This window comes from Pundamilia nyererei, unplaced genomic scaffold (assembly GCF_000239375.1).
Source record: "Pundamilia nyererei isolate P.nyererei 1_Seehausen unplaced genomic scaffold, PunNye1.0 scaffold00052, whole genome shotgun sequence".
In the NCBI taxonomy this organism is placed as follows: Eukaryota; Metazoa; Chordata; class Actinopteri; order Cichliformes; family Cichlidae; genus Pundamilia; species Pundamilia nyererei.
In genome coordinates this window covers 1,983,132-2,001,329 of record NW_005187453.1, presented here as the reverse complement: position 1 = coordinate 2,001,329, position 18,198 = coordinate 1,983,132, and the positions used below count along the sequence as shown (strand labels likewise).

General features: G+C 41.5%; 1 protein-coding gene across 6 annotated transcripts in view; it reads right to left on the bottom strand.

The window, feature by feature from the left end:
- Positions 1–18,198, bottom strand: part of pcloa (piccolo presynaptic cytomatrix protein a) — a 56,318-nt gene that overhangs the window by 17,385 nt on the left and 20,735 nt on the right. For 5 of the 6 annotated variants that reach the window (XM_005733469.1, XM_005733471.1, XM_005733470.1 and 2 more), the window contains exons 4-11: positions 17,707–17,904; positions 10,066–14,152; positions 8,213–9,741; positions 5,540–7,601; positions 4,007–4,054; positions 3,310–3,392; positions 3,038–3,113; positions 1,185–1,310 (exon numbers count right to left, since the gene is read on the bottom strand). In XM_005733469.1, coding sequence (XP_005733526.1) covers positions 1,185–1,310; positions 3,038–3,113; positions 3,310–3,392; positions 4,007–4,054; positions 5,540–7,601; positions 8,213–9,741; positions 10,066–14,152; positions 17,707–17,904 — 8,209 coding nt within the window. The remainder of the gene's footprint in view (positions 1–1,184; positions 1,311–3,037; positions 3,114–3,309; positions 3,393–4,006; positions 4,055–5,539; positions 7,602–8,212; positions 9,742–10,065; positions 14,153–17,706; positions 17,905–18,198) is intronic. The other variant, XM_013910929.1, reaches the window with a different exon arrangement.

Below are 18,198 nucleotides of genomic sequence, written 5' to 3'. Positions count from 1 at the left end.
ATTTGCAGCCATTCTGCTCGGTGTTGATGACAGGGTTACGGGTGTTATTATGGTTGAGGTGTCTGGCTAACGGCACCACAGATGTACCTTGACTCTTGGACTACAGCAGCCGCTAAGTTTTAGTTTTTTCTCTGTGTTAGAATAAAATGCATGACACAATTGCTCTGTAGGATGTTGTTGAATCCTCTGGCCTTTGACTTAAAGAACAACTTTCAGTATCATATTTCTATCTTTTCATGGCACTGTTCTCTCTGGAACCCTTTATAGCGTGCTTACAAAAAAGTGGAGAGCGTTAAAGCAAAGTAAAGCAGCCATGTACTACAATAAAAAGGAAATAGGAGGAGAGGTAAACAAGAGCAGCAAGTGGTCATGCTCAAGTGCACATAAACACATCCTCAGAGTACAGGCAGATGGATTATACACGTCTAAACTGTCCAACCTCAAGCTTTACTGATTGTGTGACACCCTTCATGTGAGTATGACTAGGAGTTCACTGATCTCATACTCCCCTATGTAAAAATCAATATAATGTGTTCCTGTTACACACAAAACAAGCAATTTATTGTTAAAAAAAAGGCCATATCTGTGGGTTAAGAACTATAATATAATGATTGGTATTTTAGAACAGTCATCAAATAATACAATAGATTTGTTAAGAAAATAACTCTGCTATCATGACACAGCTATTAGGTTCTATCTCCATTCCAATTAGTCAAAAGGTGAAAAATGATAATAAAATGATACAAATATAACTGCTGGTTTGAACACTCAACACCCATAAGCTTCTTGTTTTTGGTTCTCATCTCTCATGACCAAATGTGAGTCATGGCCCGTCGCCTGCAGGTGATAAAACTAAATTCAAATGAAGACCTATTTTTGTAATCTCCCTGTTTCTCTCACTCCAACTACATGTTCGATTCTTTCAGTCTGTCAGCTGCGAACGACCAAAGATGTAAATGCACCCAAATTACATGCGTGAAGAAAAGGTTTGTTTGGCATGCTTGTTGAATTTTATATGAGAAGACTGAAACATTTTGTATCTTAATTTTGTATCGCACAATACCTTATGGCACCCCTTAACTGTATGGCAGAAGACTAGTGAGTTATCAGTCACATTGTAGTTACACTCCATTTACTCTACTTAATTTTCACAATAAGAGATTTAATTAGATGAAAGAGCTTACCTTCAAGAATCTTTCCTGTTTGTTCTGCCGCTCCACCAGGTAACACTTTGGCAACATATGCTCCAATGTCTCCATTACTACCAGGGACCTCTTTTCCTCCGACCACTCGGATACCCAGACCATTTCCTGTTAATGCCCCAAAAGAAAGACTGGTGAGTGTTTATGGTAGAAGTAGCCCACAGTCTACAACATTTATAATTCAATATATGATTTTTTTGTATGACTGTACACAAAAATAAACTCGCCAAATAACATAAAAGTGTGACTATTATGTAGAAAGCCAAATACACTGACTACAGAGTCAGACAAAATAAAGACTGTATAAAAGACATGAACCTGAATTCTTTTTAATGGCCACAAGGGGGCAATGCCTATGGTTTCAAAAAAGGGAAAAGTGCTTTTGAGTTTGAGTCAGTTTTGAGTCTCAGTCACTTGTTTTAGACCATATTTAATAAAGCATTAGGCCCATTTTCTAAACCCTTGTCATACCATGTTCCAGAACTGAGGATTATTAGAAATAAGCACATTGGCTAACTACTTGTGATTCACGAGTCAACGCCCAATGGGCATGCAGTTTCACAGCCAGACGTGCCCCTTTCTCAAAACCTCTAAGTTTTGAGACCAACATGGTGAAAATCCTCATCTCGAGGCTCCTAAGGAGACTTCACAAACCAAGAGGTGACGTAGCTGTGGCCATCTTTTATACTGTCTATGGTCAAAATAGAATTAAGCCTGTAATTTGATATTTTGTATCAAATTAAACATGTAAGTTATTTACTAAAAATACAATAATTTTTCAGAGATAAGCAGGTAAAATGTAGCTAAAAGTTATGGGTTTAGATATCGTGGGAGTGGGAATTAAGCTAGCCAGAACTAGCCATAGCTAAAGCTAAAGCTCATTATAGTATACTTGCTGGTTTTGGCTAGCTGTAAACTTTTGACTGAAATATATGCACTTTGATGCAGTCTCTGAAACTTTAATTACTAGATGCTTAATCCAAAACTGATGAGAAAACCCAGCTAAACTCCAGGTAAAGCTTAATAGCTTAAATTGATATGTTAATTTAAATCACAGTCTTAAAGAAATGTGTGCATCATTTTGTTTGCAGATTTTCTGTGTCCAGCAGCAGTTTAGGTCATATGTAGGCAGCACACTGTCTACACACAGTACACTGTTAACTAGATTAAACCACTACCCTTGTATTGATTTTCTCAGCCTACATAAAGAGGCTTTCAATTATGCAAAAACAGAAACCTTACTAATTTTGAACCATGAAACCATTTTTTATGGTTATTGAAGCCAGAACAAAAACATTGCAGCAAAATGATTCAGTTCAGCACTGGGCGCTAGTAAACAAAACCCTTCCTTTCTGGGCTGCTTGTTAATTGCATAAGATAATCCTGAGTGTGAGGGATACGCCATTTTGAGCATGGCAATGACTGATGAGCGTGGAGGAGAGCCAAATCGAAAGGGAAGCCAGGAAATGAAATGCTGGGCTGCTTTGAGCCTGGAAGAGTTGTGTGATGCAACATATAGGCTAGCAAAGTGACCTGCTAGTTTGCTGAGATTTGGCTTGAATATTAAGTAATATGCATTAAGCTAACTAGTCATGCTCTGTAAACCCAAAAAGATCTAGGTTAATGTCTATATTTTGTTATGCATATTTTGTTGTCTATCCTTTGTAAATATTTTTATTTCATTTATTTTATAACATTCTTATTCCTAATTATATTTGATGCAGTCCTAACTGACTGTACAACAGTCAATAACACATGAACGTACATGCCTTTCTGACTGTATAGTCAGTCACTCTACCATTAACATGATGCTCCTGTAAACTGTGTTACTTTACCTGAGACACTGCGGTCTTTAGGATCCCTCTGCAGTTTGACCCTGAGGTGAGGGAAGGGGTAGTATGGACCTTTTCCCTATGGCCCATACACAATGGTAAGACGTTAAGTGCCTTGTGCTACTATACAAAAACCATACACCATTCATGCAACATATTTATATATATATTTATATATATCAAGATGATTCCATGTGGATGCATGCAGCTTGGTATTTCATAGATGACACTTTGAGAACTTTACTACAATGTATGTGTGTTTTTTCCTCTTTCACCTGTCTCTTCTCCTGTCCGTTCTCCGACCGCCCATCTCTCGGTTTGTCAAACCAATCTGTCTCTTCCCGTCTAAGGTGGTAGGCTTCAGGGATAAAAACAAGCACAGCTTCAAAACCAATCTGAGAATCTGGACTTTTCCATCCACTTACAGAGGATGGTTATCAGGTCATTTAAAGGTGATTACATGCCATTGAAAAAACGTCTACATATTAGTTGTTAGGTTGCAAAAAATATGAGGAAAAAATATGAGCCAAACAGAAGTTTAATCTGTTACACTTTTTGCAAAGTAGGAAAACTATGCCAAAAACCAAAACAATTCCATATGTATGCACAGAAAATAAGGCAGATTGAGAACGATTAAAGCACTATTAGTACAACACAGTAGCATTAACTAAATCTATCTTGCCATACTTGTCGATAGATGTAAATGTTGGGTATATTTATATAATTTTTCTCCAGTTGTTAGGAAGGTGAATGAGTCTCCTCCCCAACAAGTGTGTGATGAATCTTATGAAAATTGTGAAAAAATGTAAAATCATTTAAATTTGTTTTAAATTTCCAATATAAGTATTGTTTGTATTTCGAAATTCGAAATGTCTTAAACCTCCCCAACATTTAGACACCATTTTTTTGATATGCATTTTATTTGTGGTGCAAGTTAATATATTATCGTAGAGAACTGAACTAATACTCTACCATTGGTTGCATCGTCTCTGTTCAAAGCCATCAGGGAATCACTTAGGGCTGCAATCAAGGCAAACGGGTTTAATGTATTATAAAGTATGAATAAAATATTGGGATCCATATGAATCAATAGGTAAATAATTAAACTGCATTCAAGACAACTCAGACATGGCATCTTTAAGCATATGAAACAAAAAGATAGGAAATGTTACTATGAATGTAGTTTGCACTTAATGACAGCCCATTTTGCATCCTGTTTTAGTAATACATTGTCCTCAGCTTAAAGTTTAGAAGTTCTAGAGTTGCTTTATAGAAGTCGTTTTTGAAACGCATGATTTATTGCGAACCACTTCCATCACGACAGCAAGTGCTGGCAACAATAATGTTTTTTCCCTTTTCTTTTTTTATTGTTGTTTTTGACCCCTTTTTTTGGAAAAAAACACTGTCCTCATATGTATGACAGCTCATTTGCTTTCAGCTATAGAAGCTGCAGCAAAAATAATGAACTATGTTTGCTTAACAGAAGTTAATCAAATGATCAGATTTTCGGTGATCTTTACATGAAGGAGGCATGCATGCATTTCATGCAGCATAAAATCACTCATGTATCACAGTGCACAAAAGCAGATATTTAAGACAAGACATGCATGTAAAAGTTTTATATTTATTAACACAGAAGTATTGCAAAGAAATATCATGCATTTCAAACAAAATGAAACAAAACAAAACAAAAAAAACATTTTAAATCTTCCTATAGTTTAGTCTTACTGGGTACTAGTAGAAAGTTAAATGCAATCATGGAATAACTAAGTAAATATCCTGTATTCACATTGCACATCAATAATCCAAAAATATATATTTGTATATTACTGTCTATGAAAATGCAGACAGGACACTATTATGCTTAAGAGAAATTGACTGAAACTGACAGAACTCTTAACTTTTTGAGTGGCAAAGGCACTTTTTTCATTGCATCATTTACAGGGAAAACATTTTCTCTATGTGATCTATTTTAAAGGATCAATATACTACTGTCGTCTAAATGCTTAATTAGAAGGATTTAAAATACTTCAAGCATTTCAACAGCTACGTGTGACATCATGTTGAGTTTTAAAGTTGTATTTCTTGGGGGACGCCTTTCATGTATCTGAAACAGGATGTCAGACTGTACAGTGCAGTGAACTCATATAGGAAGATGTTACACAATAATTGGGATGAGAATAGAACAGAAAATAGAAAACAGTGTATACATAAAGATACATTCAAGTCTATAGGAAACAGAAAAGTTTACAAATGATTTGCATGCACAAAGGAACTCAATATTAAATGTACTTGCACTAGAAAGGAATAAGAAGACACATTCAATAGAATGCAAAGGAAAAACAAAAACACCTCAAAAGACATGCTGAGTCTGAATGAAGAAACACAAGCTATATTTTACCCACTTTAGTAATAAATTCATGCAAGACAAACCATAACCAAAAAGTGTTAATGATGAAACACTAATTAGGAAAGAAGTGGCAGTGTAACAAGTCTGTTTTTTACCTTCGCTATCTGACATGGTGCCCTGAAGATCATCCAGCAGCACATAACTCCTACCCCTTGTTGGCTCTTCCCTGATATGTTGCTGCTGCTGGGAGTCTTGCAATGAAAGGCAAGAACCAAATTGGTCCCTTGAATCGGCTGAGATGGGAGGCAGAGGTCCCGCTGATGCACGGGCCATACCCATAGGCTGCCCAACAGGGCTCAGTGGACTCTCTTCTTCTGAATTCTGGGCCACTATGGGTATTCTGCCGCGCCCACTTTGGACAATGGGAAGGCTAGTAGGTTTGGTGCGACCAGATGGGGTTTGATAATTTGGGCCGTCTCCAGATGCTTCACCATCTCCTTTCAGCCTGAGTGAAGAGCTTGATGGGTCTCTTTTGATAGACAAGTCCAGGCCATAGCAAGATGTGGGCCTGGAGGATGGTCTTGAACGACTACCACTAGGATAGGCAGAATCCAAACCCAAGCTCTGACTCAAGTTAAGTGACCCAGCCAAGTTAGCACCCAGGGTGGATCCTAAATACTTTTGCTGCTCTGCAATATTCTTCCGAAGACCAAAGGTAATCTCATCTTGCAAGAGACGGCTGGATCTTGGGGATGCACTGGTGGACCCCAAATAGCTAGTATAGTCAGTCTCTAAACCTCTACTGTCTGTAATAGAGGAATACTTGGAGGAGATTTTAGGATCTAGTAGTGGTGTCTTATGTTTTTGGTACAACATAGATGCTGGGAGTTGTTTAGCTGCCTGCTTCTCAAGAGTAAGTCGACTGATGCTATACTTTTCTGACTTTGGATAGTGTCTCTGAGAGTAACCAGAGATGCTAGAGCTTGGTGTATAGTAGTGCTGTGAGAGACCTGTCAATTGTTCTAAGTTTTCAGTCCCACCTGTACTTCTCCTAAACTCTTGCTTAAGCTGCTGCTTTAAAAGTTTCAGTTCATAGGGTTCCTCCATGGTATCCTCTTCGTCAGGGGTCTTTCCAAAGGTATGAAGTCTGGACGTGGATCCCAAATAGTCAGTAGATCCCAGATCAGCAGCACTCCTACGAAGCAGTTTCTCTGCCTTTGCCAGCTCCCTCTCAGCCAGACTATAAGATGAGGACAGACCTGTGGAGCCTTTAGCTAGTTCTGCAGCATCTTCCAGCAGCATGTAACTCCGAGGTGTGTGGTGATCTACATCTGTGTAGTAGGAATCAGAGACAGCTGACATTGGGCTACCTGCTATACTTCCCACTTCTAAGGCTCTGAGATCAAGATGATTCCCATATTTGTCATACTTAACACCAAGGTAAGCTGATGAAGTGGGATCAGGCTGACGGCTAATGACATCATATTTCGTTGCATCGAGCTCTGAGAGTAGGGCTGCTTGTCTTGCAGCTTTCTGCTGCAACAAAAGCATTTGGTGGTAACTCTGCTGCTGGGAGGTAGTGAGCGAAGGGACAGAGGAGTAGATTGAATGAGACTGGTAGGACTGAGGTGTCTGGTAGAGAGACTGCTGAAATTGACTTTGAGCGTATTGGTACTGAGAGTATTTTCCATACTCGTGCTTGGTTTGCGGTGGGACAAAGTCATCCAATTCTGACTGAGGAGCTGTCCTGGGACGTTCAAGACCATGACTTTCAATCTCCTCATCCTCACCACCTCCTCTAGTCTCTCGGATGTTGCTAACCTCACTGTCTGACATGTAGTCTCTGTCCTCTGCAACACTCTGCAAGTAGGCCCTTTCCCTCTTCTCTCTTTCTTTAAGCAGTGCGTCCTTTCTACGATTAATGCCCATCTCCAAGTATCTTAGCTTTGCATCTATCTCTTTCTCCTCCTCATCTAATTCTGCTTGTCTTTTGCGGAGCTTGGAAGACTCGCGCTCCACCAGATCTAGCTCTCGATCAATGTCTTGTAGGATCTTGGCGCGTGCCATGTTGGAATTACGGCACATTCTTCGACGGGCTGAGCCAGTGCTATATGCTGTCTGTCCAGTGGTTGTTGACTCATCCTCTGATGGAGGATTTGGGAGAGTCCTCTTCACCTTCTTTTGAGTCCCTGTTGGTGTACCACCTGAGCCTATGCCCTGTAGGAAAAAAAGTGTTGTAAAAGTAGTTTAGTTCCCAAAATAATTGTTTAAGGAGCCTTCAGCTTCATAAACAATATGTTACTCAGATAAATTAATTAGTGATAACTGCTGCATTTTATGAGTAATTAAAACAGAGCAAACTGTATAAATTTAAGTTGTTTGATAGTCTTCCTCTATAAGGATGTATTGTAGTAGAGTGATTGAAAGACAAATTGTTGATTATCTTTTTTCTAGGTAACAGTAACATATGTATTTCTGCCCATAAATATTCCACACTACTGTTGCACAAGAAATAATTTATTCACAAACCCTTGATGGATCTCTGACAGCTTAGTGTTTTCTGCAACCTCAGCTTATTTCCAACTGTTTATGTATGTATGAGATTCTCAGTGGTGAATTGCCCAGGCAGAAAACTGACTACAATACTCCATGATATTTTACCTAGAAATGGGATTAAGCTGAAGATAACTCTCCAGAAATGTCAAAATTAATCAACCAAAAGAAAAGTTTAAACACAGATCACACCATCTGAAAGTTAAAATAAATTCATATTTTCGGCTTGTGGTTTTGCTTCCTGGATTTATGTCAATTACGATGGTAGTACTTACAGTATAGCCTTCACCATACTGGGTTCCAGATGTTGCTCTATCTTCTCCTGTTGGACTCATGGGCTTAGGATCAGACATAGATCTTTGCATGGATTTCTGTCCTCTGGGACTTGCTGGAGAGGCTTTTGATGGATCAGGACTTCCTCTTAGGTTTTGTGGGCTTGTATCACCAAGGGATTTATCATAAGACACAAACTCAAGGGATTTGCTTGGTGAGATACAAGGGGATACAGGGGAATAGAGCACTTTGGGGGATTTTGGAGGGGCCTGAAGAGTAGAAGAATCAGCTTTGAGGTTAGCAGACTGCCCTATTTCTAAGGGGGTAGGTCGTTTCTTTGGTGAGGTCCTTTCAGAATCTGAAAGCTCCATTCTGGTATCCATTCTAATGTTCCCATCTGTATCAGTTTGTATAGAAATCTCAGTGTGGGCTTGAAGAGACATCTCAGACTGCCCACCCCTATCACCTCTGGCAGTACGTGGACGGCTTTGTCTGCTTCTGTTCTGAGCCTCCCATTCATCTTGATCCTCATCATCAGTCTGCACACAACTGTCAACGCTCTTTTTAGCAGTTCTCTTTTTTCTACCTGCTGTGTAAGCTTTGCTGACTGCTTCATCCTCTTCATCTGTCTGGCACCCACTATCTGTGATCTTTCGGGCCAGTACAGTGCCATCAGGTCCTAAGACAATTGCCTCTTGTATGTCCCCACCTGGGTACATCTGACGAAGCTTTTGCTCTTCCAGTTGCAGACGGAGCTGCTCTTGGAGTCTCTGAATCTGCTCAAGCTGCTGCTGCTGCTGAGCGTAAGTTTCTTTCTGCATTATAAGGTGAGCCTGTCTTTCCTCTTCTTGCTGGGAAAGTATCTGCTGTTTCATGGCCTGCAGCTCCTCCAGTTCCTTTTGCACCATGAGTTGTTCGTGTTCTCGGAACCGCTGAATTTCCTGCCGTTCCCATTCTAATTCCTCAGCCAGGCGCTGTTGCTTGAGTTTTTCCATTTCTAGTCTCTCGCGCTCTGCCTGATACTGGCTGTCTCCAGGAACCATGGGTGAAGAAAGCGCTTCCAGTGAAGCAGCTATAGCCTCCAGAGATGCATCAGTATAGGTGTCAAGAGATAAAGAAGTTGCTGCAGTAGTTGCAGCATCACCAGCAGTAGTGCCTCCTCTAGATATCTCTAGATTGAGTGGGGCATCTGCTTGTTCTTCTGCTGCAGTAGTAGAGACGGTGGATAGAAAACTGTGGGATCGAGTAAGTGGTAGGTTCTGGAGGTTGGAAAGAGAAGGCATGGTGTCGCTGGTATGCATACCTGACAGGGTGTTGTACGCTGTACTAAATATGGACCCTGGCTGGGTGGTAATGGCATATGCAGATGGGACTGGGGCTGCAACAGAGGAATAAACCACTCCATTTGATGATCTCAAAACACTGCTTGTACCAAAGAGTGTGCCAACAGCACTTGTGACTCTATCTTGAGAATAGGGAGGAATTGTCATTCCAGCATAAGTTCCTTTCTTGGAGTAGTCAACAGCTTCACCTGTCAAAAGTCAAAGATATCATTTCAGTCCCAGTATTACAGAATTATTAATTGTTGCAGCAAGCCATACCTTGTTCAAATAATGAAAAAAGGTGGAAGACCAAAAAAAAAAACTCCAATGAGGTTCAACAAAGTAACAGCATGCAGGTACATGCAAAAAATATAATGGTAAAACAAAAAAAATGATTAAAAAAAAAAGAAAAAATGTCCATGCAAAACAAAATAAAAACAAAAAGTAGCCATTATTTCCACATTAGCCATGAATAAGTGGAAGCAGTTCAAAGTGACATTTAAGTGACAAGTCTGCAATGTCACTGCACTGACCTGCATCTGAAATCTTTGCTGAGGTAAGATCTACTGCACCTTCAGTTGTGCCACTGAAATTATAGCTGTTTTTACTCTTGTAAATGAAGAGACCAGCTTCTGCTAGGTTAGTATCTGACATAGAAGGTTTAATTCCACCAAACCCTCTCATGCCATAAGGCGACCTGTCATACTGATAGTGGTCGTCACGATATCCAAAGCGATCTTCAGGCAAGGGTGTGGTAGGTTGGTGAGTTGCACAACTTCCTGCAAATGGAAGCTTGTACACAACATCACAACATACAGCTCTTTTCCCTGCAGTCAGATCCACTGGTTTGCCATCGTCTGTGATTACAGCTGTAACCACTTCGGTAGACGCAGTATCCACTGAAACCACAGTGTTGAATGGTTTATTTGTGCTAAGGTCAACAGCTCCTGACACTGTGGTTGTGCCATTAGTTAATCCATTAGCAATACAACTTGCAACAGAAGCGGGTGCAATTGTTACAGGGGTGGCCTGGAGTGTTCCTCCACTCGTACTAGATCCAACTGAGAGATTAATAGGGATCTCAGCAGTAGTATGAGTAGACGGCTGAGAATCAATTGGTCGATAAATAATTTGAGAAACGGGTTCAAATGATTTGTTTTTTGTTAGCTGAAGGGGTACTGAAGAGGTCAAAGAGGTGTCCAAGTTGTCGCGTCGCTGGATTGTGGCAGCACAGGTCACGATGGTAATGCTATCAGTTACTATAGAAACTGTAGATGATTCAGCACTGAGGTTGACCACAGGGGACTGCACTGCACTGCTGTGACGACTGACATCAGTCGTAAGGGACTGATGTCTTGAGTCTGGACCAGCAGACAGATCCACACCACGTGTGGTTGATTCTGGATCCACTTTCATAGTCCTAAGATCTACCACCTCAGAAGGTTGAATAGCCTGTCCATTCTGTGCTGGCAACTGGGGCATAGGCTTCTGCATTGATATTGGGAGACCATTTGCCCTTGGAGCTGGCACTGGTGGTGGTGTCCTTTCATGAACAACAGAGACAGTGGTCCTTTGGACTTCTGTGGTAACCACTTGAGAGATGAGGTTGGGCATCACCACAGGTGGCTGTGCTGAGGCTGATATAGCCTCAATTATATGACAAGAGCTAGATACATGTTTTTCAGGGCCACAAATTTCTTGACTTTCAATGGATTCTGTGACTCGTGTATATGCCAGAGGCACCCTGGTTGTTTGAGGAGGTGTTTGTTGCTGCTGCTGCTGCAGCTGTGAATATGGTTGAGGTTGAGGCTGCTGATGGTGGTATGTCTCAGGCTGAGCTTGCCATGAAGGAGATGCTGGACCAGGGCTAGAGGGAGCATGAGTGGTAACACTATCTACAGGAGAGCTAGGCTGAGATGGCAGAGTGATGACCACATATGTGTCACGAAGATTGCTGGCATATCTTGGAGAAGAAGGAGACTTTGGTGATGGTTGAAACATTTTGCTTTCAGAAGTAGGGCTTAGATTAAGGGCTATGTCACTAGGACCTGTGGGAAGTACAGAGGGCCTTTGTGGATGTGGGGCATGGGCAGGTGATGAAGGCTGTGAGCCAGGCTTTGGTGCAATTGGTGGTTTAACACCATGTCCTGGTTTGTGGCTATCCCCAATTCCAACGGGGATGGATGGCTTTGGGGGTACAGGAGGGGGAACATGAGGTTTGTATGTTGGAGTAACTACTTGTCTTGTAGGTGATGCTTGAGCTGTAGTCATAGTCACTGTCTCTTGCCTTACTGGAGCTGCTGAAGCCTGAGGTGGAAGTGGAACTGGAGCTTTCCTGGGAAAAACAGTAGGTTTTGGAGGAGTGGGAGGAGGGAGTGGCGGTGCAACAGGTTCTTCTGTTTTTTCCTGAGAATTAGCCCTACGCAGGACAGTTGGCTTCGGGGGCACAGGTGGGGCAGTTGATACTACACTTGGTATACCAGGTGTATACTGGGGGACTGTAGGCAAGGGTGATACACTGGCAATCACAGGAGCTGATGTTTTTGTAGATGCACTAGTCAAGTCCACAATATCACCTTGGGTTGCTTTGATTGTGGTTTCAGGTTGCTGATCTGATGTGGGTGATGGAAAAGTTTCTTTCACAGGCTTAGTTTCCATTGCTGATGGGACATCTGATACAGCATTTTTCTCCTCTTCCTTTTTAGGTATAATTTCATCATCAGAAGATAACTCTCCTGAAGAGCACTGCGTTACTTTTAAGTCTGGAATAGGGTGGAGTGCCTTTCTAGATGCAGTGGCTTCTACTTTTGGCTCATGCTGAGTTGGACTTGTTCCAGGAGTCAGGACTCTTTTCATTAGCTCTTCATAGGCAGTTTCAGCATCCAACAATGGCTTCCCATCCATGTCTAATGTTATTGTACTGCTTTTGGAAACAGTAATATCAGCAGGTTGTAGCACAATTTCTGGGTTAGTGCTTTCCTTTTTTGCCTGCATATTTTGGTATTCCTGCTCCAGCTGCATGAATTCCTTTCTTTTCTTTATCATGTCTTCATAAACTTCATCTGGCGATCGCAGCTTTTTGGGCTGAGTGGGAACAGTAATCTTCTCTGTGTCCTCGAGATCAGCTGTCGAATTGTCAATAAGAGATGCATATGCATAATCTTCGATGAGCATGCCTCCATATAGGGACTCTTTTTCTGGCTGAATTTCACCTTTGTCAGCTGTTGGAGACTTGGCCCTCAGCATTATCTCCTCATAGGCTTCATCAGCAGATCTGAGAGGTTTTTTCTGTGGTTTATCAATATTTTGATCATCTGTTGGGGAGTGAAGAGATACAGACATGGGCAGCTGATAGGTTTTCTGGACTGCCACAATCTTTGCAGCATGGATTTCCAATCCTTCAGGATCTGATTCAATACTGGGTGAAAAGTCTGAGCAAGATGATCGTCTAATCTCCTCCATTTCAGCTTCCTGCCTCTGCTCTTCAGTTGGTGAGGCATCTTCAATAGGGGAAAGGTTGCTTGGCGGTGTCTTTTGATGCTCTCGCCTCCTCTGGGCTCGAATCTCATCTTTATCTTTTTTGGATTTTTTCCCTGAGCCCTTCTGTTTTTCTTGCTCCCTGAGCAGCTCCTCCTCTTCCCGTAACTCTTCTTCCTCAGAAGAGTCTTCGATAGTTGGCAGCATTTGACCAGGTTGTCTGTGTTTGGCTTTCCTGTGCTGTTTACCTTCACCACTGCGGATATGGCTCGGACTACTGCTATCACTGTCTTCATCCAGTGATGAGAGGGATGTTGGGGAAGTTCCAGGAGTGAAGCTGGACGCATGTAGACTGGAAGACCCCTCACCTCTAGACCGATCATCTGGAGAATCTGTCAGGCTTTCCATTTCAGGCTCTCCATCATCATTGGGTATAGACACAGGGCTGTTAGTTGTATTCAGCTCCATAGTTTGGAATTTGCGAACTGCAGTACCACTTTGTTGCTTCCCTTCTTTTGTTTCTGCTTCCATATCTTTGTTTATATCAGGTTTATCCACTAAAGTACCAAATTCCTTATCTTCATCATCTGGGCTTATGGTGCTTTTCTTGGTAAGCCGTCTGACTTTCCCTGTCGTGCCCTTCTCTACAGTTTCTGTTTTCTTTTGTTCTTTTTGTTTCTTCTCGTCCTCTCTGATCTTTCGCCGAACTAGGTTTTCCTCATCAGATTGTGAAGCATCTTCATTCTCACTCATTTCCATTATCTGTTTTCGGATAAATTCTTCATCATCTCCTGACATAGGGCTTTCTTTTCCAAAGCTTTCACTGCTATCGTCCAGGGAATCTGCCTTGACATCCATGGGCACAAGGAGCTTTTTCTTTGTGGTACCATTGCCGTTCTTATCAGAAACCACTCTGTCCTCTTCTGAGCTAGGAGAGTCAGGTGAGAGAGGAAGCACTTCTAATTTACGCCTGGCCTTTAGAGTGTCTGTTTTTTTCTCCTCTTCTTGTGTGGTTGCCTGGGCCTCAAGGATGGGCAGGACAGTGCTTTCTAGCTTTGCTAGGTCTGATGGGCTGGTTGGGCTGCCTTCCTTGACAGCTGCTTCTTTAATTCCAGGCTCTTTCAAGGTCTCCACTGTTTTCACCTGATGAATAAAAAAAACAAACTTTTTCAGTATATATGCTTAATTTCTGACAATTACGAAGACAGTTGTTTTAAATAAGCACAACATGCAAGTTCATATGAATTTAGGAATGACAGGAATGAAAAATGAAGATTTAAAATATATTTCAGGAGTTAATAGGAATGACTAGTGTGGGGTATTTTCGACAATGACCATATGAGAGCAAAACCTTGAACTATTATCCAGCTCTTACTATTCTACTTTTCAGGAATGTCATATGCTTAATGAGTAATCCAAACATTAAACTGTATATTTAACAATTTAGACATACATTGTTTAATTTGGCACAAAATTAAGTGAGCATTTTTATTATAATTAATATCTTTGTGTACTTGAAGTAGATAATCATGGTATTGTAATGTAATGACTCATTGTGTTTCAATGTGTGTGTAATAACATGTCAGCTCATTTAACTAGCTCTTTGGAAGTGTCTACTACTGTATTTCCCTCATTTGTGCTTCTTCTATTTTAACATGTGAGTAATATTGCTTTCACTATCTGTCATTCATTTGGCACAACAAGAAGTCATTAAAAGCAACTCTGATACATCAAATTAGCTGAGGAGGAATCTATTTAGTGTAGCAGCATGTTTTTAAAGAAATATTAATATTTGGTCCAAGATTATCAATAATTTTATTGCAAGGTGAAGCAGTAGGATATATTGTTCTACCAATACTTCATTCAACCTCTAGTAAAACCCATCTGGAATGAACAATTTTTCATTTCCTCCAACTGTAAATTCTTGTTTTGTATTTAAGTTATTTAAGTTTTTTTGTTTTTGCAATGGTCAAGCAGTTCTGAAAGATCATTTTTTCTAATCTACCTCTACATCTGCTAAATACTATGGTCACCTCAGAAAGTTCGGCTTCATCATTGAGTTTTTCAAGGGGCTCCTTTTCCTCCTCCACGTTAGTGTTTTCCTCCTTCGGGCTGCTGTCCTGCTCACTTACTACAGAAACTGGGATTTCAGGTTCTGTGACAGGAGCTGAAGATACTGATAGAGGCACACCTCCATTTTCAAAAGCTGTCTCTGATACTTCATCCTTCTTTGATATTGCATCCTCGCCTACATCAAACTCTGCAGTGCCTTCTTTGTCGCACACTGCGTTTGCCTCTGATACTGAAATAGTTGTCTGCATGTTGCCAGCAACAGGTTGTGACTCATCGTCTTTTTTGTCACATTCTGCTTCGTTCTTCTCTTTGATTGACAATTGCTCATCGCCGCCTGTCACAGCTGATGTATCTTCCTCTGCTTCGTGTTGATTTTCAGCAATACTCTTTGTCTTTTGTGAGCCCATCTCTGACTCATCTTGGAAAAGGTTCCCCTCACTGGCTTGATCGCTGACATTTGTCTTACTGGTAACAGCTGAGGATAACGCGCTGTCTACACTTTGCACTGGCACCTCATTGACCATTTGTGGCTCTTCGAAGTCAGGGGGTGGTGGAACAGAGATAACCTTTGCATTGTCAGATTTATTATCTGATTTTAACACCGTGGCTTCGGGTGTGCACTCTTCTTCGACCACAGTCTTTCCTTTCTCCTGTGACTTCTCTGACAAGCATGCTGTTTCAATAATGCTCTCCTCAGCTGGCTCATTCTTTGTTCCTGCTTTTATCTTGTTCTCTATTTCTATTTCTTCTTTTGGCATTTCCTCCGGAACAGTTGCAGCCGGCTCTAATCCCGTTGCAGATTCCTTCTTGTCGAGAAGAGGAGACGAATTTTCTGTATTAGTAAGATTCTGTTCCAGAGGTTTCTGGTTAGTTTCATTATGAACTGTATTCTTCTCATTTTCTTTTTCTTCAGCAGCTTCCTCGTCATCAGGTTTTACCTCAGTAGTTATCGGTACACATGCATTTGTTTTAATCTCAACTGATGTTCCCTCATCAGCTCCCTCGGGTGCTTTCTGCGCTGTTGTGTCTACCTCATTATTAAGTTCCTGAGAAACTTTATTTTCAGCGATGTTCTCCTCATTTGATTTCTCCACAGCTTTTGTTTCTCCTTCAAACTGAGCAACAGGAGAGGATTTATCTGCCAGATCAAGTAATGTGGGCTCCTGATCTTTTTCTGACTGTTCATTTTTCACTTCGTTTGCCTGACCTTTTCCCTCTGAAGCTGAGACAGGATGGTTTTCTGATACTGCAGAAGAAATTTCAGGTTCTGCACTTGCTGCCTGTTTTTGTTTTAATTCTTCATCAGCTTTATCAGGTTCAGGGACATCAACTTGTTCAACAGGGGACGCAGAGTTTTTCGGTTCTACTTCTGCACTAACATCACTCTTGACATTAGGTGTTGTTCCACTGTCAGGTGGAGTGTGATCTGCTGGAGTAACTTGTGGTTCACCTATCAGGGGTTTTTCGGCTAAAACCTCTGTTGTTTTCTCCTCTTTCACACTTGCAGCTGTAGTATCAGGTTGAACAGGAGCTGTTTCCTGTCTAACTGCTTCAGGGATCAAAGCAGGCTTTGGCTCAGCTGCATTTGTTGTCACTTCTGGATGCTTTTCTTGACTGGGTTCCACTTTCTTACTATCTGCCAGGGGAGCGGCAGCCTCACTTTGCGTAATCTCGGGATTTGGCTCAGTTTCTGCCCCAGCAGGGTCTGTTGTCTTGTCTAAACCTGCATTACTCAATGGATTTTGTGTCTCACCTTCCACAGGGAGAGAAAGGTCCTCTGTGGGTTTCTCAGAACTACTCTGATGTTGCACAACTTCTGGGATTTCACTGACAGTTGCACTCTGTGCTTGTTGCTCATCATTAGCTATCTCTGTACAGGGATGAGGATGGTCCTCTGATTCTTTCTCAGAGCTACTCTGTTGTTGCTCAGCTGCTGGGAGTTCACTGACAGTTTGTTGATCAGAATCAAATGGCTCTTTCCCTGGCTGAGGGGGATCCTCTGCTATTCTCTCAGAGCTGTTTTGCTGTTCCTCAGCTGGTGGGGCTACATGGGTACTATCAGCTAAACTCTCTGAAACAGGAACTTCTTTCTCAGGGTAGATGGCATTCTCATCTTCTTTTTGTTGTTCTGTTGTCTGTGGTGGGTCATGCGAACTGTTCTCAGGAGGAGGAGTGCTACGATTAGGTGAAATTACCGCACTATCAAGCTCAGCCTCAGGGGGTGCTAATTTGGTCTCAGAAGTTGGTGGGGTTAGGTTTGCTGGTTCTACTACTGGAACCTCTTTCTCACGGTGAATAGTATGCTCATCTGCTAGTGTTTGATTTTGTTCTTTTGAGTGTAAACCATTCTCAGGAGAAGGAATACTGTGATTAGGCGAAATCAGTGCACTCTCAGGCATGGAGTCAGTAGGGGTTGTGGTCACTACTTTGGTTTCAGAAGCTTGTGGGGTTAGGTTTGCTGGTTCTACTACAGGAACGTCTTTCTCAGAAAGAATATTACTCTCATTTGCTAGTGTTTGGTTTTGTTCTTTTGATTGTGAACTGTTTTCAGGAGGAGGAATACTATGATTAGGTGAAATTAGTGCACTATCAGGTGTTGATTCAGAGGGGGTTGTGGGCACTACCTTGGTCTCAGAAGCTGGTGGGGTTGGCTCTGCTGGTTCTACTACAGGTTTGCTATCTACAGCAGCAGGGGGAGGTGTGGAGGAGGGAACAGGACCAGGAGGCTGCTTCTTCGGGGAAGCCATGGATGATGGTGAAACATCTCCCAGCTGGCCTGACATCGCTCTTTGAGTTTGACAGGTGAGGCAAAGCCATTCTTTCTGTAAGACAAACATTAAAAAAACACTGTTAGTAATTTTGCCTGAATGTTTTTACAACCCAAAGTCCAACTGTGTAGCATCCCCTCTTCTTGTGAGGGAAGAGACAATATGCAGCTCTAAAACCAATATATATACCTTTCAGCATTGATGGCTGGCATCAGATGCAAGCTTGAGAACTGATCTGTCCTCTTTAGTCCTCTTAGAGAATACAGCGTCCAAAGAGACTTTTAAAATTCGATTAATCTGACCTGACCACAGAATATTTTTCCATTTTACATCAGTTCATTTTAAATG